Genomic DNA, 27307 nt, shown 5'->3' with positions numbered 1-27307 from the left:
ATTAAATTTTGTTTACTAATCGAACTTAGCAATTACTTACGGCAACCTTAGATTCAAGCTAGCAATGAGTGGCGTTGATTATTATGATGCACTGGCTGGACGGCGAACCAGACGAAAGGTCCCAATAGACGTCTTTGTTCTGCCCGTGCCTCGATCACCTGCCAATCAACTAAGCAATCTAGCTGCTGGGATGTACCACATTCGACTTAATTGCTGGCAGTCAGGGGTTTATCCAGAATTTCAACTTTGGGAGGGGGGGTGTCGAACTTCTCCTTGGGGGGTGTTGAAAAGATGTTGGGGGGGGTTATAAATCCCTGTTGCAGGGTGCTTGTGGTTGTCAATCTTTTTGGGTGCATGGTTTCGAATTCCTCTCGGTGGGGGGAGGGGGGGGGGGTTGCTGGGGGTGTGTAATTTCCTGCTGGCAGTCCTTTTCCATCGAACTAGGGTATCAGGTTATGACTAAGCAATATGACTACCATCCATTTTCTAATTAACAAAATCATTGAATATGAGTTATGCCGCCCACACGTATTCATTTGTATAATTTCTGGCACATATATATTGTCCTGCGACATCCCGTGCGCCGTCAAGCGTCCCAGTAAAAACACATAAAAACAGCTCACTTGAGATACATGATATGTGCATAGGCGATCGAGCTTTATATTAGCCGCTGCCCGCAGGCTTCGAGGCGGCAGTTAGCGCGATTTTCCCTGCTATGCACCCTTTCTCCCTCGGCCGAAATTAGATTGGAACGAAACATCAATTGAGCTCAATGTTTTGTTTCAACTTAATGTGAAATCTTAACTCTCATTCGCCTTTAAACTTGATAAGCTCGATTAAGCATGTTCTGTCTTTCGTGCTACAAGGGGGCGCATATGCTCGCTCGGGCGACGACCTCGGCTTCGGGCACTATGGAGGAATGTCACAGAACAGGGTGCAACGGCCGGACTCTGCTCTCGTCCTCCCGCGCTCCCCTTCAGGGGAGCGCAGGAGAAGGAGAGGAGAGACCAAAGGAGGCGTTGCCCCGGGCGCCTCACAGCAGCAGCCATCTTACATTCTTCTGCTTTCTGTTTGCACCGTGCCAATGCCTCCTCCTCTCACTGACCGTGCACAGCAGCAGCCATCTTACATTCTTCTGCTTTCTGTTTTCTGCTTTCTGTTTGCACCGTGCACAGCGGCAGCCATCTTAAATTCTTCTGCTTTTCCTGAGACTGTCACCGTGGTTTCACTAACGTGCATCATGCCGGCGCCAGCGTTTGCGTACGTTGTATATAAAGGCGGCGCAACCGCAGTGGTTCATGTTTCCTTAATCAAGGACTTCGACCCAGAAAGCGTCCACGACCTCGCCAAGAATAAGAAGATTTATTGGCGCTCGGATGACGCCTCGGCGGACGTCCGACACGAAGGATTTTATGACGGCAGCGTGGAAGCACTGGGCGGTGAGTTGAAGTGCATGACTGCGCATCACAGCTGGCTAAATGGTAGGATGAGACTAATCTCACGGCAGTTTACATAAAATCTGACTGGCCTAAGACTCGCTGAATAATACTACGTCTAACCGAACGCATCATAACCTACCAAAATCCAGCCCAACTGCAACAAAAATCTGACCCAGCCCAACGACAGAGAACAGAACCCGTATTAAACGTAATCCAACACGGTCTACAAGTCCTGTTTGTTGATCTCTTGACATGATAAACACCAGAGTAATAAAAACAGCATTTTCAAAAAATGCAATTACTGAAAAAATCCGAAAGCAAAAAAAAAAAAGCTCAATGTAGGACTCGAACCTGAGCCTTCTGATTTAAAAACCAGATCTATACCACAACGCTATAGAGTTTTTTTTTTTTTTTTTTTTTTTTTTTTATTGCCGGTCTTCGACATAACGCAAGTCATTCAACACACCACATACAACGGGCACACACAAAAAGCTGCCAGTCGTGACTCCGACTTGGCTTTGTCATTGGTTCATTACTTAATAGCAGTTAGTGTTTCAACTAAATCCAACCACTCAGGAGCTGGCTGTAGCGTTCTTTGCCCCTCAACAAATTGTGCAACGCTTTCCCGCAGTAACTGCCGCGCCGGTCGAGCATTCGCGTCGCCATGGAGCCAGGCCATGCGCGCACGCCAGATGCTATGGAGGCCCAAAAGCATCACTAAGTCGTAGGGGACCCCTTCTTCATTGTCTGTGCATAGATACCGGATACCATGTGAATTAAGTGGGAATTCTTTGTGTAGTGTTCGTTGCATCACATCCCAAAAGTGTACCGCCATCCAACAGTGTATGAAAACGTGTTCTATGTTCTCTGGTTGTTTGCAAATTGTGCAGTCTGTACCCCATGGTGTCTCTAATCCCTTTTCTTTTAACCATGTTTTCACTGTTAGTGTCCCTGAATGAAGTTTGAAGAAAAAAGACTTCACCCCCGACGGCACAGGCATCCTTTTCACTCTCTTGAGTACGTCCTGCCCTGGCCCTGCACTGTACAGCGCTCTATAGCGCGGAACAGGGAACAGACTATCACACACATCCTTGTACAATTTTTTCCGCGACACTGTACTCAAGTACTGCATAGAAAAACGAGTCGATAGGAACCTTGCCGACATTACAACCTCTTTAAAATAACCCTGAATCCGCCCCTGAATATGCACACTTGACACAACCAATTCCGGTAACGCGTGAGACAGCCGCACTTGGCAGACTGTCCGCAAGAAGGGGTCGCTCGTATCTCTCAAAAAGAGAAATCTGCTCACTAACTGGCGGACAAATAGATGGGTCAGTCCAAGACCGCCCTCCTTGACCCGCCGAAACAGATTATCCCTGCTACACCTTTCCCAGGAGGAAGACCATATAAACACCGCGAATGCTCGGTGCATTCTTTGCACATTCACACGTGAGCAATGTAACACTTGCATAACATACCACAGCTTGGCAACAAAAAATAAATTACATACGGTCGCTTTCGCAAACATTGATAGAAAGGCCCCTTTCCACTTTTCCCCTTTTTCCCGTATTTCCTGCGTTTGGGCCCGCCAGTACGGTTCGCTGTCCTGGTAGCATTCAAGCGGCGTACCAAGGTACTTAACAGGGCTGGTTTCCCAACTGACGTTGGCGAAATAGTCCGGTGTTGATGGCCAGTCCCCGTGCCAGAAACCCAGGCACCCACAACGCTATAGAGGCATCAACGAAAACTCGCTTCTCCGTACTCGTAATCGGGATGTCGCGTATATCAGCGCGCGTCGTGTGGCATGAGAGAGACTTTATAATCTTTGAATACACTTGTACAATGCATGATTCACCCCTCCCTAGGTTTCACGTTAGTGGAGATGGTCCGGTTTTTTTTGCCTTCAACTCCGGGCAGCGGGCCAGAGGCGACAGTTGTGAGAAATTTCTGACGGTAATTCTTAAGCTAGCCGGGATAATAGACTAACAAAATGGCACCTACGGAAGCTGCGATGCGGTGTCATCTCCATTCCCTTGTATTTTTTCTGAGCGCATGCATGGGCCACCCAGATCGCTGCAGCCAGCAGATGTAATCAGAGAGAGAAAAGACTTTGTTGAATAGAAACGGTCCGGTGGCGCCGATGGCGTCATCCGGGCCAGATGTAATCAAACATTGCTGTGCAAATCATTCTAGTAGCGGGAACGTGATCCGGAAGAACTTTTCATGACTAGCTTTACGTGTTCGAGGCAACGGTTGCAACCCCGATTACTCACTTGCGTGCCTCGTACACTGGACTGCGTGCACCCCTGTGCGGAACGCAAGTTCAACTCGTGCAGACAAGTTTCAGCCGCACCGTAGCTGGTCTAATAAAACGCTTGCTGGTGGATGTTAATTGTGTTTTCTTATCGTCGCTATTGTGTGTTACATGTTTAGTAGAGCTGCATTTCTCCATGACTTGTTTGAAGACGTGTAATCTTGGGCCGTATTTCGAAGGTTGCGTACCGAGGCAGCCGTGAGAATTTCCTCCGTAAAATTCTCCGTAAAATTCGCTGAATAATCTTTTCTCCTAACATAACTGTAGTGTGCTTGCTTCTTATAAACACCACAATACCCTAACATAAACTAACTTCAACGAACCTAACGTAACCTAATTTACCTACTGTAACCAAGGTATTCATTCTACTCTATTTAACGTATCATAACTTGCCAAAATCCAGCCCAACTGCAACGAGCCCAACCTTACCCAGCCCAACTACACTACCCAACCTGTAATAAACCTAATACAACCCATTTTTGGAGTCGTTCATCTCTTGAGTAATAACCAGAACGAAAAAAAAACTTTAACGAAATTACGAGTGAAACTTCAAAAATTGCAAAAACTAAAAAAAAAACCACTTTTCCTCTGACGGCCTCGAACCCGAGCCTTCTCATAGCAGACTTGCCCACGTTACAGAAAATAAGTAACCGATTACAATTAAAGTTACTTCCTTTAAAAGGTAATTGATTACAGTGGTCAATTTCAGACCCAGAATGAGAGGTGAGCTGTGGCGACAACTGACAAGATGGGAGGTCCCTAAGAGAGGTTGCATATTTTTTGCGATGAGCACTGCCGTAGAAAACTGATTAGAAGTTGATTTTGGAAAAAAAGTAATTTATCACTGGTAATCAATTTCAAGAAAATGTCATTGAATTACCCAGAATGCCACAGTTTTGAAAGGGTAATCGATTAAGTTACAAAATTAAAGAAAAATGTAATTGATTACAAGTATTCGATTACTTATAACGCGTTACGTTCACCTCTGTTTGAAAACAGATGCTATACCCCAGCGCGCCACAGGAGCAGCTGTGGGATGGAGTTTTCGGGGAATATTTGTCCCAGAGAATCTCTGGGTGTCTTGCTTAGCCGATTAGAGACGACTGCCATGAGAAATTTCTGACAGGTGTTCTCACAATTGCCGTGATAATAGACACAACTGATTTTGAAACATAATAGATGAATGCCATCCAGGAGGCATGTAATTTGGCACACATAGGCTGCTCGCATCGGACTATCAGTGAGCTTTTGTGATTTCTGTGAAATTATTTTGGGGAAGGACTAACATGGGGTGTGTGCCTCAATAGGAGGTGGTGACCATTCAATCTTGTCGCGACTTAGCAAAAGTGTCCTGGTGACACAAAATTTTCTTCTGGACCACATGTGTTCTTTCGTCGCACCATGATAAGTTGGTGTCACCTCTGCAGTTCCACAACTTCAATCAAATGGAAAGAATATGTGTGCCTGAGACCACTATGATGCGCCTGATGGGACAAACTGTTATGCATGCAGTGGGACTATAAGCAACGGGTAACTGGAATTCTCTAACGACAGCGGGCAGCAAGCTGCTGCTTTCCGCATATACAAGCAGCTTGAAGTAGCGCATATAAATAATCATATTAGCAGAGCTTGTCTTTGGTGTGTGCGCCTCAGCCCTAGACATGATTAATTGGTAAGTGAAGCGTACAGCACATGACATGTAATGTACGCTGCGTATTTCAACGTATTTGTCCAGTTTTTCGTTCCATGTTGCCCAAGTTTAAATGAAGGCGTGACTATTGACCAATTCAATAGGCAACCTGTGTAGAGAAGAGGCGGAAACATACTTGATCGATTGGTGTGAAATTAGATGCTGTAATACCAGAATTTAAATTGTTTATCAATGAGTTCAGTGATAGCACATAATACCCTTAACTTGTGTTGCGCAAATTGTTTTGTATTAGTGCTTGCAAACATGCTAGAGTGATGTACCCCACTGCCATATGACGTGTTGTTCGACTTTTAGAGCTGAAATCTGTGAATGTAGGCACACTTAAAGGTTATTGCTGCTATATATTTGCCTCTGGCTGTCTTTACAGCACCTGATGGAGAACATTTGCTTTAACGGGTCACCACCAATAAAAAGCAGCACTTTATCAATGTAAAAACAGCGCAAGAGAAAAGCATTTTGTGACAGTATGTACTATCTACAACCGGTAATAAAAAGGAGGATGAGGGAGTTGTCATTTGATGCTTTCCTCATTCATGTATGTATGTTTGTGGTTTATTGGCGCAAGGGTTTCTAAGACCAAAGAGCGCCAGAACTATGTTACGTGGTCTTTCAATAGTCATGTTTGTGCTTAAAATATGTATGAAATGAGTATGATACATCTTAAAATACTGTATATATGGGTGTAGAGGGCCCGTCCACTAAAGCATGAAGATGTTCATAATGGTGGCTGAAATGGATTATGGGTGCAACGTGATGCACCTCGAGCCAAAGAGCATGCGACGTGAGTGGGCTTCCCGTGCGTACAAAGGGAGCATGAGGGCCTCACTCACTGCTCGTAGGCTCTGAGGTCACGCACTGTACGAGATGAGTTTTAAAAACTTGATGTCTGCAAGATAACTTAAAAGACTTTTGTTTGTAAACATAGGTTCATCTCCTAAAAACAGTGAAGGATGTAGTGGAATGTTGTAGGTATATATTTTCGGGAAATGCCGTTTTCTGGCTTCATTGCAGAATGTGCACTCAATTAATACATGGAGGACGGTGAGCCGTTCCCCACACTTGTTACAAACAGGTGGGAGTGTTCCATTCAAAAGATATGCGTGTGTAGCGTAAGTGTGGCCTATTCGCAGTCTGCAAATGGATACCTCAATGAATCTGTTTTGTTTTTCTGTTGTGTATCTTCCTAGGTTTGGTTTTACTGAGTGGAGCTTGTTGTCTGTGTGTGTGTCCCACATGTGCTGCCAGCATTTACGGATTCCCCTCCGGATTACTGGTTTCAGATCGAGGTGAGGGACCTGCGCTACATCAACACCACTACGTAGGGCCGCCAAAGTGGCGTTCTGGTCAGCAATTTCATTGCCCAGAATGCCACTGTGTCCAGGGATCCAGCAAACAAGTATTTTTAGCTTTGACGTATAGGCAGTTATAAGAGCTTTAAAAAGGCGGTTTAGAATAACGTTTTTTGTGGGCTTAAAGGAATCCAATGCAGTTACTACGCTTAGGGAGTCTGTGTAGATGACTGAATGTTGTATTTTGTTCTGTGTAATGTGTTCCACTGTGATTAGAATACCATAGGCTTCTGCTGTAAAGATGCTACAATTTCTGTTCAATGTCCTTGTGCTGGCAAAGTCCGGGCCATGTGCAGCACAGGACACAGAAGAAGAAGACTTGGAAGCATCTGTGTAAAAAGAGGCGCATGGATATCTGTGTTGTAAACTTAAGAAATGCTGTAAAATCAATTCGCGGGGTGCACGACGCTTGTCAATTTGTTTAAAGGATGTGTCACAATGAATAGTTGACATGTCCCAAGGTGGGACTATATCGGCGATACAGGTTTTTATGCCATCATCTAAAGACACCCCTATCTCCTCTGCAAGGCCTTTGACACGCAAGGCTACAGGGGCAGGGATCGACGGGCGCGCTAAATACAAATGGGCGGATGAGATGTCATTCACAATAGAATTGCATGGGTGATTCGTCATAGACATTGTCCTAATAGCATAGAGGAGTGCTGTATAAGCACGCTGGTGCTCTAGGCACCAGTGGTCGCATTCTACATAAAGACTCTGGATTGGACTTGTCCTGAAGGCTCCAGAGGCAAGGCGAAGGCCCAAATGTAGTACTGGGTCTAACATTTTTAAGGCAGTTTTAAACGCGGACCCGTATGTTACACTTCCATAGTCTATACGTGACCTAACTAAACTCACAAAGAGACGTAGAAGGCAGTCTTTATCAGCACCATAAGACTGATGTGACAACACTTTTAAAATGTTAATGGTTTTTAGGCATTTTTGTTTGAGTTTCTTTAAGTGCTGTACGTACGTTAGTTTTCCGTCAAGTACAACACCTAAAAACTTGTGTTCTTTCTTGACAGCAATCCGTTCTCCGTTCAGTGTGACATCGGGTTCTCGACGAATTCCACGCTGTCTTGTGAATAACACACATGTACTTTTGTGAGGATTCAATTTAAAACCATTTTCTTCCGTCCATTTTGCAAGCCTGTTCACACCTAACTGTATCTGCCTTTCACATATGGACTGATTGCATGACCTAAAGCTTATTTGGACGTCGTCAACATACATTGAGTAGGAGATTGAGGGTGGCAACGATTTCCCAAGTGAATTCATTTTAATTATAAACAGAGTACAGCTTAATACTCCACCCTGGGGAACCCCATTTTCTTGTATGTATGTTCTTGATACCACTGTCCCTACTCTTACCCTAAATGTCCGCTCCGACAAGTAACTTTCAATAGTGTTTAGCATATGTCCAGACACACCGAATGCCTTGAGATCAAGCAGTATGCCGTAACGCCAAGTTGTATCGTATGCTTTTTCTAAGTCAAAGAAAACAGAAAGACAGTGCTGTTTGTGGATAAAAGCATCTTTGACATACGACTCAAAGGCAACTAGCTGGTCAGTTGTGCTTCGACCTGATCGGAAACCAGCCTGACAACTGTCCAGGATGCCGTTATATTCAAGAAAATGGATTAGCCTCTTATTTACCATTTTTTCAAAAACCTTTCCTAAGCAACTTGTCAGAGCTATCGGTCGGTAACTGGCAGGTAGTGAGGCATCTTTCCCCTGTTTTAATACGGCAACTACAACTGCTTCTCTCCAAGCTCTCGGAAAGTATCCCGCCGCCCATATTTTGTTGAACAAGTGCAAGAGTGTTCGGAGAGTTTCTGGGTGCAGATGTTGTATCATTGTGTATGATATACTATCTGCCCCAGGCGCTGAAGCCTTACATGTTCCCAAGGCGACCAAAAGCTCTGTTATGGAAAATTCCGTGTTGTATGGTTCGTCAGATCTTTTGTTATCACGAATCGGTTTCTTCTCCATAGATGTTTTGTGTCGTAAGAAAGCATTCGTGTAATGAGCAGAACTCGATACATATGAAAAGTATTTCGCAAGTGTGTTTGCCTGGTCCTCTAGGGTATCGCCTGTACTGTTGACCAAAGGTAGGGTGTGTGTTTTCCGTCCATTAAACTTTTTAATTCTGTTCCATACTTTGCCTGCATCTGTGTACGAGTTGATAGAAGTCACGAAAGAGCGCCAGCTATCTCTTTTTGCTTGCTGGCGAATGCGTCTTCCTTGTGCTTTTGCACGTTTGAAGGAAATCAAGTTTTGCGTAGTGGGGTACCTGCGAAGGACACCCCACGCCTTATTTTGAGCCTGCCGTGCAAGCCTACACTCTTCATTCCACCACGGCCTCCTAGTGTTAGGTGTGGCACCAGATGTTTGCGGAATTGAGCTCTCGGCAGCATGAAGAATGTGTGCAGTCACCAGTTCACAGGCTTCGTCAATGCCCAAATAGCTTAAGGACGTGTATGAAAGCTGAGATAATTGTTTAAATTTTAACCAATCAGCACCAGATTCCTTAAACTTTTTATGGCAGATGGAACTGTTACGGGCTTTATCAATGCCTTTCAAGATGACAGGGAAGTGGTCGCTCCCATAGGGGTTGTCGTCCACTTCCCATTCAACAGCCGGAAAGAGGACAGAAGAGCCGATCGCCAAGTCTATGTGTGAGTATGTATTGTGTGTAGTGTTGTAGTATGTCGGCTCTTTTTTGTTAAAGAGACAAGCTCCGGATGAGAAGAGGAATTTTTCTATCAAGCGGCCCCGGGAATCTGTGCGTTCAGATCCCCATAGTGGGCTGTGTGCATTCAGGTCACCTACGAGTAGGAACGGTTCCGGCAGCTCATCTATGAGAGACTCAAATTCTGAGCTAGATAAACGATATTCAGGGGGAATGTATAGTGAGCATATTGTTGTTAATCTGTTGAAAATAATTGCCCGGATTGCAACCGCTTCTAGGGCGGTACGCAATTGAAGAGATTGGCAAGGGATAGATTTTTGCGTAACTATAGCTACGCCACCAGAGCAGTGCGTGCAGCTATCTCTGTCTCTCCTAAATACTGAGTATTGGTTCAGGAAATTGGTGTGCTTAGGTTTCAAGTGTGTCTCCTGTAAACATAGGATGGCTGATTGCGTTTTGTGTAGGATTTCATATATATCATCTAGGTTTTTAATAAGGCCCCGGCAGTTCCACTGTGTAATTATTTGTGCTACCATAAATGTTTAGGGAGGAGATTTTACCTGGTGTAGATGCGGACTCGGGCTGGATGTATACTATCTATCGGTTCTGACTTGGGCCTGTGACTCGGGTGGCTGGTGGCTTTTTGCCTCGCCCCGCCATGGTGCGCTGTTCTCTTTCCGCCTTTGGCACTGGCAGAGACGGTGTTACCTCCATGTCATCATCTGAGTGGTGTGACAGTGACGAGATGGAGTCCTTGCGGGCTCCGCCTCGAGATATGTTCGAAGTGGAGGCAGGAGAGCCCCTGCCGTCCCCGACTGTTTGTTGGACACAGAAGTGGTCGTGGGACCGACCACATCTACGTCCATGGCCGCCTGCAGTCTGGCAGCCGGAAGAGGAGGATTGACGGCAGAGCCGTCACTCCTCACACTTGCAGCTAACACAACACTTGCGGGCGCCACAGGTGTCGTGTCAGATGGTTGGGCTGCCTTGGGCAGCACCTGGGGGGGCTGGGACGGCACCAAGTCTGCTTCGCAGTACTGGGTGGCCGCCGTGACTAGACGCCGCTCCGCCCCCCGGCGAGCTGCATCGGCATACCTTTGAGAAAACATTGAGTGTTTCTGTCGTGCTTCTTGATAGGTAATGTTCTGGGTGACCTTCATGTTTATGATTTCTTTCTCGGCTTTGAATTTAGCACATGACCGAGAGTATGCAGCGTGGGGTTGTTCACAGTTCGCACATTTCAATACGTTAGAAGCACAGTTCTCTGAAGGGTCATGATGTCCTGCGCACTTGGCACATGTCAGTTTTCCGCGGCAGGTGGTAGTACTGTGCCCATACCGCTGGCACTTGAAGCAGCGGCGTGGGTTGGGTATGTAAGGTCGTACGTTGCAATGAAGGAAGCCTGCAGTGACAGACTCCGGTAGGACACTTCGGTCAAAAGTTAGGATCACATGTTTCGTTTTTACTTCTTTGCCATCGCGTCTGATCGTTATTCTTCTTACCGCAGTAACGCCCTGGTCACGCATGCCCTCGAGGAGGTCAGACTCACTTTCATTGAGCAGGTCCATCTCAGATATGATGCCCTGCGAGCTGTTAAGGCTCCGGTGTGGCGTTACAGCTACTTCAAGGCCAAGTAGGTCGGTCTGGTTCAAGAGACTATCAGATTGTTTTTTAGTAGATAGTTCTACAAGCACGTCCCCCGATGTCAGCTTCTTTGCCTTGTAGTTCGCGCCAACTACACTCTCAATGAACTTGGCAATTAAGAAGACCGACTTGCAGGTAACTGGAGATTCCTTGTTCTTAGATTGTATCACTAAGAAGCGAGGAAAGTTGTCCGGGGTGTTAAATTTCATGTTGGGCAGAGGTTTGAAAATTACATCGGTGCGGGCCCTTTTTGGGGCCCGATCATTTGGAAGAGAGGATTTCGAAAGTACCATGCGGCATAGTATAAAGCAGGGAACTGGGGTACTTTCTTCTTTGACGTTACCCTGATGGTCAAAGAGGTCCCGGAGCTCCCAGCCTGATAGACAGACAGGGAGCCCATCGGCCGGAGCTTGACCAGGGCTCCGACGGCCACCGTTCACGGCTTCTAACCCTTCACCTTTCAACTTCTCGCCACGGTAGGTAACAGCTTAAGTATGGGGGGCTCGGGGTACGCGGTGTCGCCACTCACCGTCACCAAGATTACTCAAGGTGCCCCGTGCGGGGACTTTCCTCATTCAACTACAGATAACTTTGCAGTCCTCCCTTCATACCTGATAATAACGCCGCATTTAGGATGTTGACATTTCGCTTCCTCGAGCAGCTTCTGTTGCACTCCTTTTTTCAATACAATACTGATACCTTTACCCTTACAAAATGCATTCAGGCTGTGCAGTGCTAAGAGTATGTATGCAAATGCATGACAATAACTGCAATTTTGTGGTTGGTTTATTGCTTGTAACTTTCTGGCATTGCAGAGACAAAAGCGCAACTTCTCAAAAGAATGACGAAGCGGCGGATGAGGTGGCCAAAAGTGGTATTTGAAGAGCCCCTTCCTACCAAAGAACGACCCCAGGCAAGTTTATGGGAGTTACACCAGTACCTAATCCACAAAAGCATGGCCTCCCTTCTTCCTGTTTCCCTTAAGTTACCAGTGGTTAATTTCCAGTTTATTTGCCCATTCAGTTCATAATGAAAGTGCACTGTACTGCGATGGCTTTTATCGGCCTGCTAGAGCGCAGCTTGCTATTTGACAGTTGCTACTCATGTTGTTGAGGCAAAATGCATATTGGGGGATGTATTTTTCCTGAGAATGCCCACATCAAAAATTTTGTTCTGACGTTTTTTAAGCTTTCAAAACTTTCTTGCACTCATGCTGGCGTAAAAACGAACCTTTGCCTTTATTGCTTCCCTTGTATTTCTAATTGGAATTGTGGACTGAATCGTGATGCTTGAGCATGTGTTCTGCATTTTAGAAGCAAGTATCCAAGAAGGAGCTGCTGCTGAAGAGGAAAAAGCTTGGTCGCAAACGCAACATGCAGGCCATTGTTGATGGCAGCTCTGAGCCATCACGTAAAAAACTCCTCCTTGCTAAGGAGGAGGAGGTGAAGGAACTTCAGGCACAGCTGGAGGCTGTGAAGGAGGAGCTGCGAGAGGAGCGGAAGCGGAATTTCGAATTACAAGAAACCGTAATAAAAGGAATGGGTAAAGTATAATTTGTCATGTCAGCTCATAGCAGCGGTGTGTGAAGTCCAGAGTTTCATTGTTCAAGTAAACATGATGCATCAGGATACCAGTTGTAGCTCCAAAACATCTACCAGCTACAGAATTTTTGATTGAGACAGCCTAGTATTATTTGTACCCGGAGTACAAGATTTGGCCAACTACATCTACAGTGCTTATACTCTTTCATATTATACACTGGTTGCCCTTTCTCTATAAGCAACTGTGTTTTCAGCAAGGGTATTTTCATGACAAATAGGATTAGGTGTAGCTGTAGCTACCCTGTCACTTTCCAACCGTAGCCACAGCCGCATTGTCACTGCTTGCTGAGTCATGTAATGTACCCATCGTGCAGTCATATTGTGTCCACAGAATTCTAATGGTAAAAAATGTCTCTCTCTCTCTCTCTCTCTCTCTCTCTCTCTCTCTGTCTCTCTCTTTATATATATATATATATATATATATATATACAGTAAAAGCTCGTAATTTTTAACTCGAAGGGGAGCATATAATTGTTCGAAATAAACGCAGTTCAAATTAGCGGGCGGGAACTAGAATGAATGGATGTTGCGCCACACTACGCGGGCCGAGCATGAAGAAGCCACCTCTGAACTCGTTATTTTGAATTAGGCGCACTACACTACACAGCAGCCACTGCACAAATAAAACCTGCAATGCCATGCGCCAGAGCCCTGGCACTGGCGGCGCGGCACTCACAGCGGAAGCGAAATAAGCTGTTGCCGTAGCTATGCTGCTGTTGTTATGTTTCGTTGTTTTGCAGCCTCAGGAAATTTGGTTTGGTTTGGATTTGCAAAAGGTTGTAATCACTCTGGACTGACTTCTTCTGGAAGAAGCGATGGACACTAGGGGATCCCAGTTCAAATTAACCGTTATAGATACCGACGTGTTCGAATTATCGGGAGTTTCCCCCCATTTAAATATAGAGAGCTATGCCAGGACCAGGGCGTCACTTCAAATTAACTGTAAGTTTGAATTAACCGAGTTCGAATCAACGAGCTTTTACTGTATAGTACTTTTCGTTGCAATATTATTGGTGGGGTTTCTTTAGAATTTTCTTTATCCATTACTGACAACTAGTGGTGAAATATACCAACCTCGGCTTAAGGAAATTTGCAGTGTAACAAACTTTTCAACATCTAGTAGGACCTTGCTACACCAAGGTTCGACAGTAATACTCGAAAGGAGTAACAGTTTTTACCTTAAGCCTTCCATTAAGGGACAGTTAAGTCAAACAGAGCAGTGTCTGCAGCTATGCAGATTGCCAAATGATCAGGCATAGCTGCTACCAGCAACGGCATGGCCCATGTGGCCAACCAGTTCAAGAACGCTGCGGCAACCTGCGGTAGTTGGGTTTCACATTTTCCCTTCAAACGTAGGCTTACCTGGATCTCTGTAGCCTAACAACTCAAGTTAAGGGTGTCGTATGAGCTGCAAGTGCTAGTATCCTTTTTCTGAAGTTTTTACTGGTTGTGGCTCCACTGGGAAAACCTTAGCTATTGAAAATAGCTGGTGCATACACCAACCTCCTGATACTAGAAGCAACATTGCAGCTTGGCTTCAACACACAGTGGTTTTAAATATTTCGGCATTTGTAGTGTGCAAGATATTTGTGGTTAAAATTTGTGGGAAAAAGAAATTTGCGACTGAGTACACTGGCTGAGCCTTGGGGATTTTTTAAGTGGGGCATATTTGGCTGATTGTGCGAATTGAACATGTTTTTAGCTTTCTAATGGCTTGCGATCATAGTGCATAATGTTCGTGAATTATTGTCAGTTGCCTAATACACTCAGCACTGTGACAATGCATAGTGCTTCAAATTAAAAACTTCCATTTTTATTTTTGACTTGGTAAGCAACCTGTTTAACCGTGCTGCCTGACCTGGTCGTATGCCATCCTGCATCATTTGTAGATGGAGAAACTTTGTTTGGCATGCAAATTTTAATGAACCATGAGTTATGTTAAAAAACCAAGTGAAATAGAGGTGCCATGAACTTAGCTTTTGATTGTTATGTGCAGAATATTCACATCATCTTTGTTTTCAGAAGTTTCAACATAACTCAAGCTACGTGGGCTGTTCATACAAATGGGTGTTCTGCGGGTTTCTTCCATGCAGGAAAAGTGCAGCTGCAGTTGGCGGCCTTGCAGGGTAGCATCCGCTTTACGGCAAGCACGGTGGGTACAATTGTGAAGATATGTGAAAATGTTGAGTGAGCAGTTGTTTTGGCCACTTCCTCTGCAGGATTCTCTTGAGGATGCACAGGTGCAAGAGCCCATTTGTCACCTCGAAGAGGTAGGTTGCTTTCTCAATGCAGGAAGTAACTAACTGAATGCATTCATGTTTAAAACATTACTTGTCATGCAGGATCCATTTGAAGATAGCCAGGCATTGTTGGATGTACATCATCCACAGGTGACCATTCATTGCTCATATTCAGCTATGAATTCTTGTTCTGAAACTCTCTCTTCCTTTGTTGGCTTTGCCCCATAAAAGTCCCGTAATCATCTTAAACTTAGTCATGTTTTTTACTGGCGTGTTTTCTTGACCATGGCTGCTGCACTTAGCTGACCAATGAGAAGTGCTTTAGTTACTTCAAAGCACTAAACCAAGGGCTAGTGACCTTGCCACCATTCAGCTGGTATAAGCACAATGTGTTTACAGCGGTGTGTTACTTTTGCTACTTATTGATAGCAGCATATTTTGGGGTGTTTTGTTGACAAGCCTAACTTTTCATTTGAACTATGCTCCTTTGAACAATGCATTGGTTTACCCCGAAGATAGCCGTTTATATTACATGGCTACATCTACATGCTCAACAAAAGCGATCAATTGCAACCAGCCTGAATATAGGCTTGGTTTGAAACGTAGGGCTCAAGGATTTACAGTTGTCTGTCATGAGGCTAAGCATATGTACATTTCAAAAAAATGTCGTTTGTGTCCTGAACTATGTTCTGTCTTTTGCGTCACATTTGGAGTACTGGTGTTCCTGCATTTACTGCTGTTTTCTTAGCAGGCTACACCTGACGTGCCGAGATCAGCCCCGTCTTTTGACTCGAGTGTGCTGAGAATGCCCGGGACCCCTCGCCATCATACAAATGTGAGTGTTTACGTGTATGTCACATATGTTTCAAGCTGTCTTTGTCATAAGATGAGAAGCAGGAAATAATGCTTTAATAATCAAAATAAACTTTCATGTAAACAAATAGTTCTGTTTGTCTTGAATAATGTTATTTCGGTTAATTGCACCTAAGTGAAAGACATTTTTCACTCTCATGTTGCTGTTGTTGTGTCAGGTGGCATCCAGGCCGTCAACAGTGGCATCACGTGGTGGGTCTTTCAACCCTGAAGCAACTCGCCACCATACAGATGTAAGCAGCTGCCTTTGTGTGTGTCACAAGAGCTCTGTCTGTGACGTAAGGCTCTTGAGTGCTTTTACTATTTCGTTGCTGCACGAAATTGACTGATATTCAGTGGTTCAAGAAAACATTTGTGTGCTAACATTGGTTAGGCCAAATTTCAGCTACGTAAATTGCAGATCATTCGACGCCGTTTCTGACAACACCAGTTTTTGAAAGTTTTTTATAAATAATGGTTGAAAAAAAAAGATCAAAATCTAAAGTTATGTCGAGATGTTGAAGAAAATTATAAAAAACAAGTTTATAAAAAACAGCCAATTGTAGAAAAATTTAGAATATAATTTTTGTAGGTAAATATTTCGAAAACAGATCCCAGGGGAAAAAATGAGTTGTGCAGAACAGGAGGAGGAGGAATAAACATTTAATTGAGCAGTCAATGTTGTTGGGTTGACCGCCAGGTGGGGGACCTCCTTAGTCCAGGAAGCCCTGGGTCTTGGCGGCCTGTCTCGCCCGGTCTACCAGATGTTGTTGGTGATCCGGGTTGGAGCTGGTCAACCGACCCTCCCACTGCTCAAGTGAGGGATTTGGGTTTGGGGCAAGGGATGGTGTGTGGCGGCACTCCCATACAGTTCGTAAAATATATGTAAAAACAGGGTAGCGCGTGTAGTGGCTGAAATATGCAGTGAAATCAAACCTCCATTTCAAAATGCATAAAAGGGTGGTTCTTGAGATGAAATCTGGCGACTTGACAATATTGGGGGCACAAGTTCATTCCCACATGATGTAAAGGAACCCCCCGTTAATGAGACTTGGCATTTATGGCCAGAGAAACATTTGGGACAAGCACATTACAGTAGAATCTCGATGATACGAATCTCGCAGGACCGCGAAAAATGTTCGTATCACCCGAAATTTGTGTGAACCAACAGAAACCAAAAAATTGAGCACTAAAAAGTTTTCGTTTATTTCTTTTCTTACTTTCTTGTGAAGAAATCCACAATTTTTTCTGCTTTTTTTTAACCTCTTTGTCGCCGAGCAGTCCTTTCTGGAGCGCATAAAACTTCGCACTGGTCTCCTCACGCGCAATTCCCAAGCTCACTATATGCGGCAACGATCAAGGTATGAACCGCATGGCGTTTTAGATGTGATTCGTGCGCATTGGCTATGCGCGTGCGATCATTTCACGCCCGCGTTGAGGATTCCGCATCCCCGCGGCAGCTTCTGCCTTGGTCAGAAAATGATGCGCAACGAGCGCGGCAGTGGGAATAGCCTGACGACTTGCGCCAATGGGGAGGCGCGCGTCTCATGGCGGCAGTTTCGAAGCGCTCGAGACAGCCCGCTGGCTCCACTGGAGATGTGTTATATTACTGTTTTAGCCCACATAATCAGCTCCTTTACCGCACAACCAACTTTGTGTGTGCTTTGAGCGGCATTTTAAAGAGCGGTTAGAAGCGGTCGATCGAGCACACCGCACCACTTCGTGGCCGAAGCCCAGCCATGCTGCCGCTGCTGGCCGGCCTGGCCGCGCGCATCGTGCGGGTGGCTCCGTGGCGCCGTCAGCGTGCCTGTGGCATGTGAGGTGTGTTTTTGCGAGCAGAAAACAACAGCCCGGCCGTTTTGAGAAAAGGGTCGAACACATGAGCGGAAAGGCACCCGTCCCTGCATGCATCTCTGCCCCGAGATCCGGTTTGGCTGCCGGATGACCCGCTGCCCCGCCGCTCCCACGTGCATCCAACCTGCTAGATATTTTGATGCGCCGCGTCGGAATCCAGATTGCTCGGACAGACATGTGTCCCCCGCTAAAGAGTGACAAAGAGGGGAGAGAGAGCCCATACGTCGCCGTCGGTTGTTCGCTCGGCAGTCAGGCGCCTCGCCGGCTCGTTCGTATCATCCACCGGGCCGCACAGGTCCATTCGTAATAGCCGAAATTTTGTCTATTGCAAGCAATGCAATTTTCCCAGGACTTCTAAGAGATTCGTATCATCCGAAAATTCGTATCACCCAGAATCGTATCATCAAGATTTCACTGTATGCGAAAAAATTCGCTTGGCATTGAAAACGAAACTTGGTGGTTGATGTTTGTAGATGTTCACTGTCAGTAATCTGTCAGAACGTAAACACGCGGTTTAATATTATCTTTGGAGTCACTATTGTAGATCTGCTTGCGGGAAGAAATGAGGTGCAATGTGCCAGAATCGTACCCGGCAAACTTTCACCAACGAACTGTTGTGCAACAAGGAGTTCAGCACCAACAGCCTCCTGCATTGCAGCGTCATCTAACCTTTTGTAATGAAAACAGTACCGCACCTGTCGTAGACTTTCTCAGAATAGTTCTGCTGAGCAGCAACACTTGACCTTTGCAAAAGCCTACGTATGGCAGCAAAACTGGCCTGCAGACAACTGACACAACTGCCAGTGTGCAAAGCTGATTTCAAGTACTCTCTTTGTCTGAACTGATATCCGACAACTTGGTGTGATGCTTTGACAAGCAGCTGAGACTCATATTGTAGAAATAAAGCAAGGGTAAAATGAAATCACAAGTGACATGCTTTTTTTTTGAGGAACAGTTGCGCTCAAAAAAAGCAAATCGGCTTGTAGTTGGGTAGCTACGTAGTAGTGACAAATATGAATTATGCAACACAACAATGAAACCAAGACTTGTATACTGGCTGAAAATGCCCAGTCACCTTGTTAGGCATGTAATGGACCTTCAGAAATGAACTTTGGTGGAATAAAACCACGTGGACTCGAAGCAAAAGCTCAGTGAATAGCTGGTGACATTTTCAAGTAAATATCACTGCTCAAAGCCGTCAGATTACAAAGCCGACAGCATAATTTGATATTTGACTGGTGGGGCCCTTGTGATCATGAAAAGTTTTTGGTGATGAAGTGTTTCTTTTCTACTTCTCTTTCTCTTGCTTCCCTACCTTTCTTCTGTCTTTCAATCGTTGCACCTCCTTTCATATGCTGCATGGCAAAAACGCTGAGCAAAAAAGAACCGAGCATGTTTATTTGTCAAGCGCAGCAGTCATGCTCCCTTTTGCAACAACATACACACCTTAACTTGCAAGAAATGCCATCAAAGATCACAATGTCGCCAGAGCGGGAAGGCTAGGCAATGCACTTTTAGAGTCAGTCTAAGACTATCCACATGGAGGGCCCTAGGTGCAGCTGGGATGACTACATGCAACATGTAAAAATCGGCTATTGGAAGCATTGATCACTGCTGATCGATCTGAATAGGCGTGGTAATGGCGTTAAGAAATTTCTATCAGGCAAACATAACCTTGTTGATGTAGTGATTTTCATATTGTCTCAGTTGCATGCCCTTTAGGGAAAAGACATTGCTGAATGTTGCGGTCTCTTTTAGGCTGCGGCACCTTTGTCAGCGGTGATTGGATCGCCAAGTGAACGCAGCTTGAACCCTGTGCCGCCTTGCCACCGCACAGAAGTAAGTAGCTGCTTTTGTGCGTGTCAAAAGGGCTCTGTCTGTGGCATAACATTCTTGAGTGCTGTTAAATGGGCCATGCAGACAAAATACAAGTTTGTTTTATTCCAAAGTTTTCATGTCTTATAGTGCCCCCAATGCTTGTCCAGCAGCAAACGATGCCGGACATAAGAGAAATTCATCAGTTTAGGTTAAAATTTTGATTCTCACACCCGATAGTGTATTTTCATGATGTCTGCCATGAGACACAAGGGCGGGTATTCAAACGAACTTCCACTGCATCATTAGGCTCTGCAGCCTTGCAGTCAGTCCTCCCAGATGGCCCTACCATACTCAGCCGCAGACTGCTGTACGTGTTTTTTTTTCACTGTATTTGAACTTGGCTTGTTTTTGTTATGGTAGAAAGCAATCGCTTCATGAAACATGGGGTATGCTCGACAAACAGGGCTACATAAGACAGCGTCACTTACGCCAATCGACCAGTGTCAAGTAAGAAAACTCTAAAGTGCTGCAGTGCTGTGCAGCTAAAACAAGCGTAGTGTGCCCAGTACCAACAGCAGTGCACATCGGTACTTCTATGTTTACGTGCATTTTTTAACTTTCATTGTTTACCCCACCATTCTTGCTGCTGTAAAATGAATATGCATTACATTTAAATGCAAATAGCTCATTCGGAAAGCTTATAAGCCCTGCCTAATTTGTGTTTTCTTTTGCCGGCCTCAGCCAATCGCAGAGGTGGCTGGTATGACATCATATGTTCTGTTGTGGTAAATGAGCTAGTGGGTGGCATAGCCATTCCCTTTTTTCCTCATAATGAAGCTTATTTGAGTAAAGTGTTCATTAAAAGTGGTGTCAGTATGATTCTAAGGAGGCAACCTTTCAAACGAACCAAACTTGTGTTTTGTCTGCATGACCCCTTTAATAAGGAATCTCCTTTTAAACAAACGTAACCTCTTTTCACGTAGCGATTTGCATACAATCTCAGTAGCATGCACCGCGGGGGAAAAGACGGTGCTAAATGTTGCTATTTCTTATCAGGCTGCAGCACCTGGTCCAGTTGGGTTCAGGTCGCCCAGCTGCAGCCCTGGGCCGTCCCGCCACCGCACAGAAGTAAGCAGCTGCTTTTGTGTGCGTGAAAAGTGCTCTGTTTTGTGACAACACTCTTGAGTGCTTTTAAAGGAGTACTGACACAAAATTTTCGTGTTACGTTTTTTTCACTGCTATGCGTGCCTACCAGCCCATTAATCATAGAATGACGGATTAGACGGTTGAGCGCAGCGTAAACATTCATTTACAGCGTCGTTTATTCATGTCAGTTTCGGTTTCGACAAAACAAACACCGAGCGGCCGCCATGACAGGAGGTATCACGTGACATCACCATTCTTGCCGTATCGCTGCCGCTCTGGAAGCGTGCGTGAGCGAGCGCACGCGTGCACCCAGACCGGCCAAGGTCTTCGCCGTCCCCACAGGCCCGGGCAGCATGACGTCAGTCCCAAAACCATGACGTGTACATAGCCCGAGCAGCGCGCGCCAACCGCAGCCAGCGCGTTGGCTTTGCCACGGTAGCCCCGACGTCGGCAGTTTGGGGCAAGTAGCAGATGATGTCAAGTCGGTTTGATCTGGGCTTTCTCGTGCGGGCGAAGATTAAAATGGATTTTAAATATGTTTCGCTGCACGGTTGCTGTTGAAACTTGCTGGAAGATATCTCCTGATAAAAAGGAAGCGTTTTACATAGTTATCTTAGCTTTCAAATTTCGTGTCAGTACTCCTTTAAGGAATCTCCTTTTAAACAAACGTAACCCCTTTTCATGTAGTGATTTGCATACAATCTCAGTTGCATGCACTGCAAGGAAAAGACGGTGCTAAATGTTGCTATTTCTTATCCAGGCCGCAGCACCTGGTTCAGCGGCGATCAGGTCGCCCAGCTGCAGCCTTGGGCCATCCCGCCACCACACAGAAGTAAGTAGCTGATATTGTAGGCATCAAAAGTACTCTGTAAGGAATCTCCTTTTACGCAAACGTAACCATGTTGATGTAGTTATTTCCATAATCTCATTTGCGTGCACCATAGGAAAAAGACGTTGCTAAATTTTGCTATTTCTTATCCAGGCCGCAGCACCTAGTCCAGTGGCGATTGGGTCGCCCACTGGGCCGTCCCGCCACCGCACAGAAGTAAGCAGCTGCTTTTGTGTGTGTCAAAAGTGCTCTGTTTGTGACATAACACTCTTAAGTGCTTTTAAGGAATCTCCTTTTAAACAAACGTAACCCCTTTTCATGTAGTGATTTGCATACAATCTCAGTTGCATGCACTGCAAGGAAAAGACGGTGCTAAATGTTGCTATTTCTTATCCAGGCCGCAGCACCTGGTTCAGCGGCGATCAGGTCGCCCAGCTGCAGCCTTGGGCCATCCCGCCACCACACAGAAGTAAGTAGCTGATATTGTAGGCATCAAAAGTACTCTGTAAGGAATCTCCTTTTACGCAAACGTAACCATGTTGATGTAGTTATTTCCATAATCTCATTTGCGTGCACCATAGGAAAAAGACGGTGCTAAATTTTGCTATTTCTTATCCAGGCCGCAGCACCTAGTCCAGTGGCGATTGGGTCGCCCACTGGGCCGTCCCGCCACCGCACAGAAGTAAGCAGCTGCTTTTGTGGGCATAACATACGCTGCATTAAGCATAGAAGAAAATACTGCGGAACACCGAATATGCATTTCGGTCCACTTGTAACAGTGCCAAAAAGTGCGAAGGCTAAACAATAAATAAAACTGATGATTGCTATATCTGTACTACTGTAAAAAATGGCTGCGAAATATTTTTGTGGAGCTCCTGTCTGAAATTGTTTACTTCGTTAAATAGCATAACTTTCAAAACGTAAGTTGTGAGAAACAACCTCTTTATTACATTTAGCAAGTGCCTCAAGCTTTTGCTACATTATAAAGTTTCTTGCGTGGCAGTTTTTGTGTTATTTCTGCCTTGTGCACCCTGTCGAGATACTATGCATACATTGGCAATAGCCGCTTATCTTTTCTCACCACTTCAGTTATTTTGGTCTCGTCACCAAGTGTCAGCGGTGCTCATTCTCATCACATCGTACGCGAGGAAAAATAAAAACCTGGTACATTCTTGTTAGATCATGAAGTATTGATCAAAACAACTGAAGGCACGTGCTGTTTAGGGAATCCCCATGATACCCTGAAAAAAAAGGAGACGGCAACAAAGGAGAGCTCACTTTCTGGCAGTAGGCAAGCAGTCACAGTATGAAGAAGCGGCAAAGAAAAATTGTAAAGAAAAGCCAACAGGACAATGTGCTGTTGAGATCAGCATGAAAGACAGTGATAGCAGGGAAAGAATCGGTTAAAGATGGGAAAGAAATGAGGGGAGGAAGAATGGTGGATACACCATTGAAAAGATTATAATTGGAGAAAGGCAAGCATATGTAATGAGAGGGGGAAGAAAACAATGTGAAAGGTGGGAAGAAGGGTCGTTTCCCAACCGACATGGGCATTTTTGGTCATGTGAACTGTGATGGGAAGCAGACTATGTACTCTGTATAACTGGAATATTTACTGCAATGTTTCCTGGTAAGTTTTCTGAGACAATGGTGAGTCGTAAGAAGTGGTCGTGGAATAATCGGAAAATTTGTAATCAGGGTTTCACTGTAATCGTTTCACAATTCCAAAGCATTTCGAAAAGGTATTCATGTTTATGCTCTAAATTGCATTTTTCTGGTTTCAACCAAGTGTTGCTGATGTAGCCTTCAATGTTGATGCTTTACAGCAGGATGCATTGTGGATGGCAGCCTCCTCAAGCCTCACTGGTTGCCACAGCTCTGGACTCCCTGGCCACCATTCTGATGTAAGGCTGGTTTCATTACCGCTTTGTGAGGAGTAAAAAAAAATAAGCTGATACATTGTTAAGCCTCAAGGTGGCTTTGTTTTATTTACGGCATGCATTGAAGTTAAAGCTGATCAAAAAATAATATGTTTCACTCAGCTGTGCTTATGTAAAATTGAATTGGATTTTTTCTTGCTTTATGAGTGACATTCAAAGTAGAGGTAAATGAGGCAATCAGATCTTTAGTCTATATCACTGCATTGATGTGTTGCCAAAGGAAGAAAAAAAGGCACTTACTTGAAGTGTGATATTTACATTTATGCCCACAGGAAGAAGCGTGGGATTCTGAGCGGTCCGGAGGAGATGAGCCAATTGGCAAGGACGAGGTATGCAGCGTGTCCATTTGTTGAGCTTACGTGCATCTAAGCACACGATTTGAATTCTACTAAAAGAGCAAAGCATACTCAGTTGTCGTTGGGGCGGAGGGTGTTTTTGCTGTGAATAATTCTTTCAATAAATACAGCAGATCTCGACCAAAAGACACTAAAACTAGAAAAAAAAACATTCAGGACACGTTCTGGCTTCACTACAGAACCCTTCTTCACAATTGGGTAACTGAGATTCATGGATTATCTTGTTCAGTATGTGATGTAAACACGTAATACAGAATAAGGGTTCCCTAATTTTGATTGAGTGTGTGGCACTGAAATATTCCATAGTGAAGCTGAAACATTTTTTGACTGCTCGTTTATGTACGTTTTCATGGTTTTGTTTGGACCATGTCTGTTGTTTTTATTGGAACGTGTCGTCCTGACCAGACAGGTTTCCGTCGAACCCTCGACATCAAATTGAAATTCTGGCCTTGAGCTTCAAATAGGATGCATGGAGTCTAAATTATGAGTATGTTGCAAAACAGACTTGTGCTGGGAAGAACACATTTAAATCCCATATTCTCTTGGAATGTAACAGTGATGCATAATTGAAGGTTGCTGGCACTTGTCCTTGTTGATAGTTATGAAGAACTTTCAAGTGCAGGGTAATGCTCTACAAGGTCCTCTAAGAACTTTCCAAAAGATTGTCAAGAAGTTTTATACGGTTGTGAAAGATGTTTTGTCGCATTGTTTGACTTGCAAAAATGGATGAGTGCCTTCGGCATTTGGAGTCTCATTACACAAATTTTCTTTTAAAAGCCACAGCAACCCTTGGGAGAAAGGCATTAACTTTACACGTGCCAATAAATATTTGTGACAGTGCCACTTAGCATCTGAATTAAAGCAAAAGGAGTGTATCATGTGAGCAAGAACATGGGTGTACATATTGCAAGTGTGAAGGCTTGGGCGAGCTGGTGCATAATTACAAAGAGGGGAACAGTGCAACACAGATGAAACACAATAAGAAACTGACAACCATGAGCGCTGTTGGTGGTCAGAGCTCGTGGTTGTCACTTTCGTATTGCGTTTCATCTGTGTTGCGCTGTTCCCCTCCTTGGTGTACATATTGAAAAGGGGCAGCTAGCCAGGGTGAAAAGGCATGAAACAGGTGACAGCAAATAATGGTGAACCTATTGTTGAAGAGGAAATAAAAAAATATCCCCAGGCCATCTCCACTAGTGTGAAACTTGGGGAGGGGTGAAACATGCTGTGTAAGTGTATTCTTGGCACCTTGGTGTTTTTGCCTACGGAGGTGAAACCGTTGCGGGGTAGCCCATGGAGATGAAACGTTCTAGTGCGGGGCGTTGGAAAACGCGTGGCCCGGTGTGTTTTTTTAGTACACATTATGTTCTAGCGTGAGGCGTTGGAAAAAAAGTGTCCCGGTGGTTTAGTACCATGACTACATCAACAATGACATGGGACAACGACATGAGACGCCGACAGCCCGAGCCCTAAGGGGCTTCACCCCTAAAACTGAGCAAGAGTGTAAACGTACCTATGTGACAGCTGCCATTGCTGTTTAAAGCAATGATCAGTGCCATCTGAGACATTATGTTTTCATTGGGCAGAAAGCAGCTGGGTTGCTGGTTATTTGCGGTGTGTTGTATTTGCAGGTTGGCCTTGGCCAGGGTATTGTGATACCGAGGGACAAATGGGAGCGGCTGCTGGAGGAGCCTAAAGACTCCATCTTTGTGCGGGAAACAGCAAAAGTGGTGTGGGGCACCAAGAACCTCTACAACAGGAGCGTGACGGGGGCCCCTTGTCGACGCTACCTCCACAAGGAGAAAGAGGGGGGTGTCGCAGCGCCCAAGAAAAGAGCACTGACTCCGAGGAAGCTGCAGGTTCTTCACGGTAGGCTGATTTTTCTTCCCTTGCAACTATTTAGCTTTTTGTTGCACAGTCGGGCAAAGAGAAACAATGCACGAAATCATAGTTGATGTTCTATGTTTGGATGTAATTAAGGTATGCCATTTTTTTTAATTTTGGGGGGGCTTGTAAACAGTGTTCAAAGGGGGCTGTATTGCATAATACTTCATTTAGCATGAAAAATTGTAGCTAATTTCAACCCAAAAACAAAACATATACACTATTGGTAAGCATTCAAATTTTAGGCTACCGTATATCACCAGGTAGAATAGAAGAGATGGTAAAAACAATCTGATCAGTCTGTTATCGGCATGTTAGCATTCAAGTAGTATGATCAGATTAAATTTCTTTCACTGCTATTTTACAGTTGTATTTTTGGGTGGTAAGTTGAGCCTGAAACTGTCAGCCACCCAAAACTAACTGCTGTGACTCATGAGAATCGTGTGAGAAAGCGGCTTGTGACTCACCACAGCTTCATCTTTTTTTAAATATATCTGGCTTAGTTGTTGGAAGCTTGCGTTATAATTGGCATCATTGTGTCTGTGTCAGTGCAGCCTATGATGAACCAAGCTTGTATTTTGTCTTCATGGCCACTTATGCTCACAGAGGCACTGTAGCAGGCAGTTGGCTGTAATTACATTTTTAGGCATTGAAAGCTAGTTCTATGAAGCTGGAAAATTTTCAAGAATTTTAGATGAGACGATGACTGCAAGGTTAGTAACTGGAATATGGGTTGCTGCATTTTTAACGCATCTGAAAGTAAGAAACCTAAGTTTACCATTGAATTGTATCTGCACAATTTCTCTTAAAGAAAATACCTTTTTGTGTGGTTTTGTCTTCCCTTTTGCATTTTTCCATCCGATTGCTCCTTTTCCCTCCCCAGCCTAAAGCCATGCTTGCTCTGTTTTTCTATTTTTCAGCGGCATTCGAGTGCCACATTCAGGCGCACGAGAGTGCGGTGGATCCGCAAGTGCGGAGGCGAGCCGTGAACCGTTACCTCGCAGATATGCTGAAGACGCTCGTAAAGAAAGAGGATGCATGTGTCGTGCTGCACGAGAAATAAATGTTGTTGATGTCAATTCGAAGTTTGGCAGTTGCTCGTTAACATTGTGCAAATTCACTGCACAGATTGCACAGGTACTGCAAGCCCTTATGAACATGTGTGGCACCAAATAGTACAGTATTGTGCACTCAAACAATCATGGCAACGTACAAGTGCTATTTCTGCATACCAGTCCGTATAGTTTCCATATCATACAGACTCCGCATGATGTCCGTATTAAACGGACTCTGCATCACTTCCATATCATATGGACTCCGCATCATTTCCACAACATATGGAGTCCGTATCATTTCCATTTCATGCGGAGTCCGTATTCCCATAATTCCGTATATACGGTTCCGCATATACAGAATGTTGCACGAGGGATTTTGGGGTCGATGAGAGAGGTACTCTGTTCTTTGGCGTGTAGGATAGATGTTCTCCATGTTTCGAGCTCACTTTCTGTGTTAGGGGGCGGGATGTCTAGACTGTTGGTTCGGAATCGGTCCGAGTTGGTAAGGGTGTGTTGTTTTCGTGGGGGGCGTGTATGAGCGCTACAGATAATTTGTGTTTGAGTGATGAAGTGGTCACTT

General features: G+C 44.8%; 1 protein-coding gene across 1 annotated transcript; it reads left to right on the top strand.

Moving 5' to 3' along the window:
* The first annotated feature begins 1376 nt into the window (after nucleotides 1-1376).
* On the top strand, nucleotides 1377-26743 carry LOC144172903 (uncharacterized). Its single transcript, XM_077701495.1, has 15 exons — nucleotides 1377-1439; nucleotides 12466-12694; nucleotides 14847-14905; nucleotides 14973-15023; nucleotides 16025-16099; nucleotides 19458-19538; nucleotides 20574-20645; nucleotides 21424-21495; nucleotides 21646-21708; nucleotides 21890-21961; nucleotides 22112-22174; nucleotides 23319-23396; nucleotides 23705-23761; nucleotides 25420-25657; nucleotides 26593-26743. Exons 1-15 carry the CDS (start codon nucleotides 1377-1379, stop codon nucleotides 26733-26735), a joined length of 1416 nt encoding a protein of 471 aa, XP_077557621.1. The 3' UTR covers nucleotides 26736-26743.
* Nucleotides 26744-27307: the final 564 nt, after the last annotated feature.

This window comes from Haemaphysalis longicornis, unplaced genomic scaffold (assembly GCF_048455015.1).
Source record: "Haemaphysalis longicornis isolate Haplotype H1 unplaced genomic scaffold, Haemaphysalis longicornis Haplotype H1 scaffold_27, whole genome shotgun sequence".
In the NCBI taxonomy this organism is placed as follows: domain Eukaryota; kingdom Metazoa; phylum Arthropoda; class Arachnida; order Ixodida; family Ixodidae; genus Haemaphysalis; species Haemaphysalis longicornis.
Note: the sequence above shows the minus strand (reverse complement) of the source record. Positions and strands in the feature narration are given on the sequence as shown.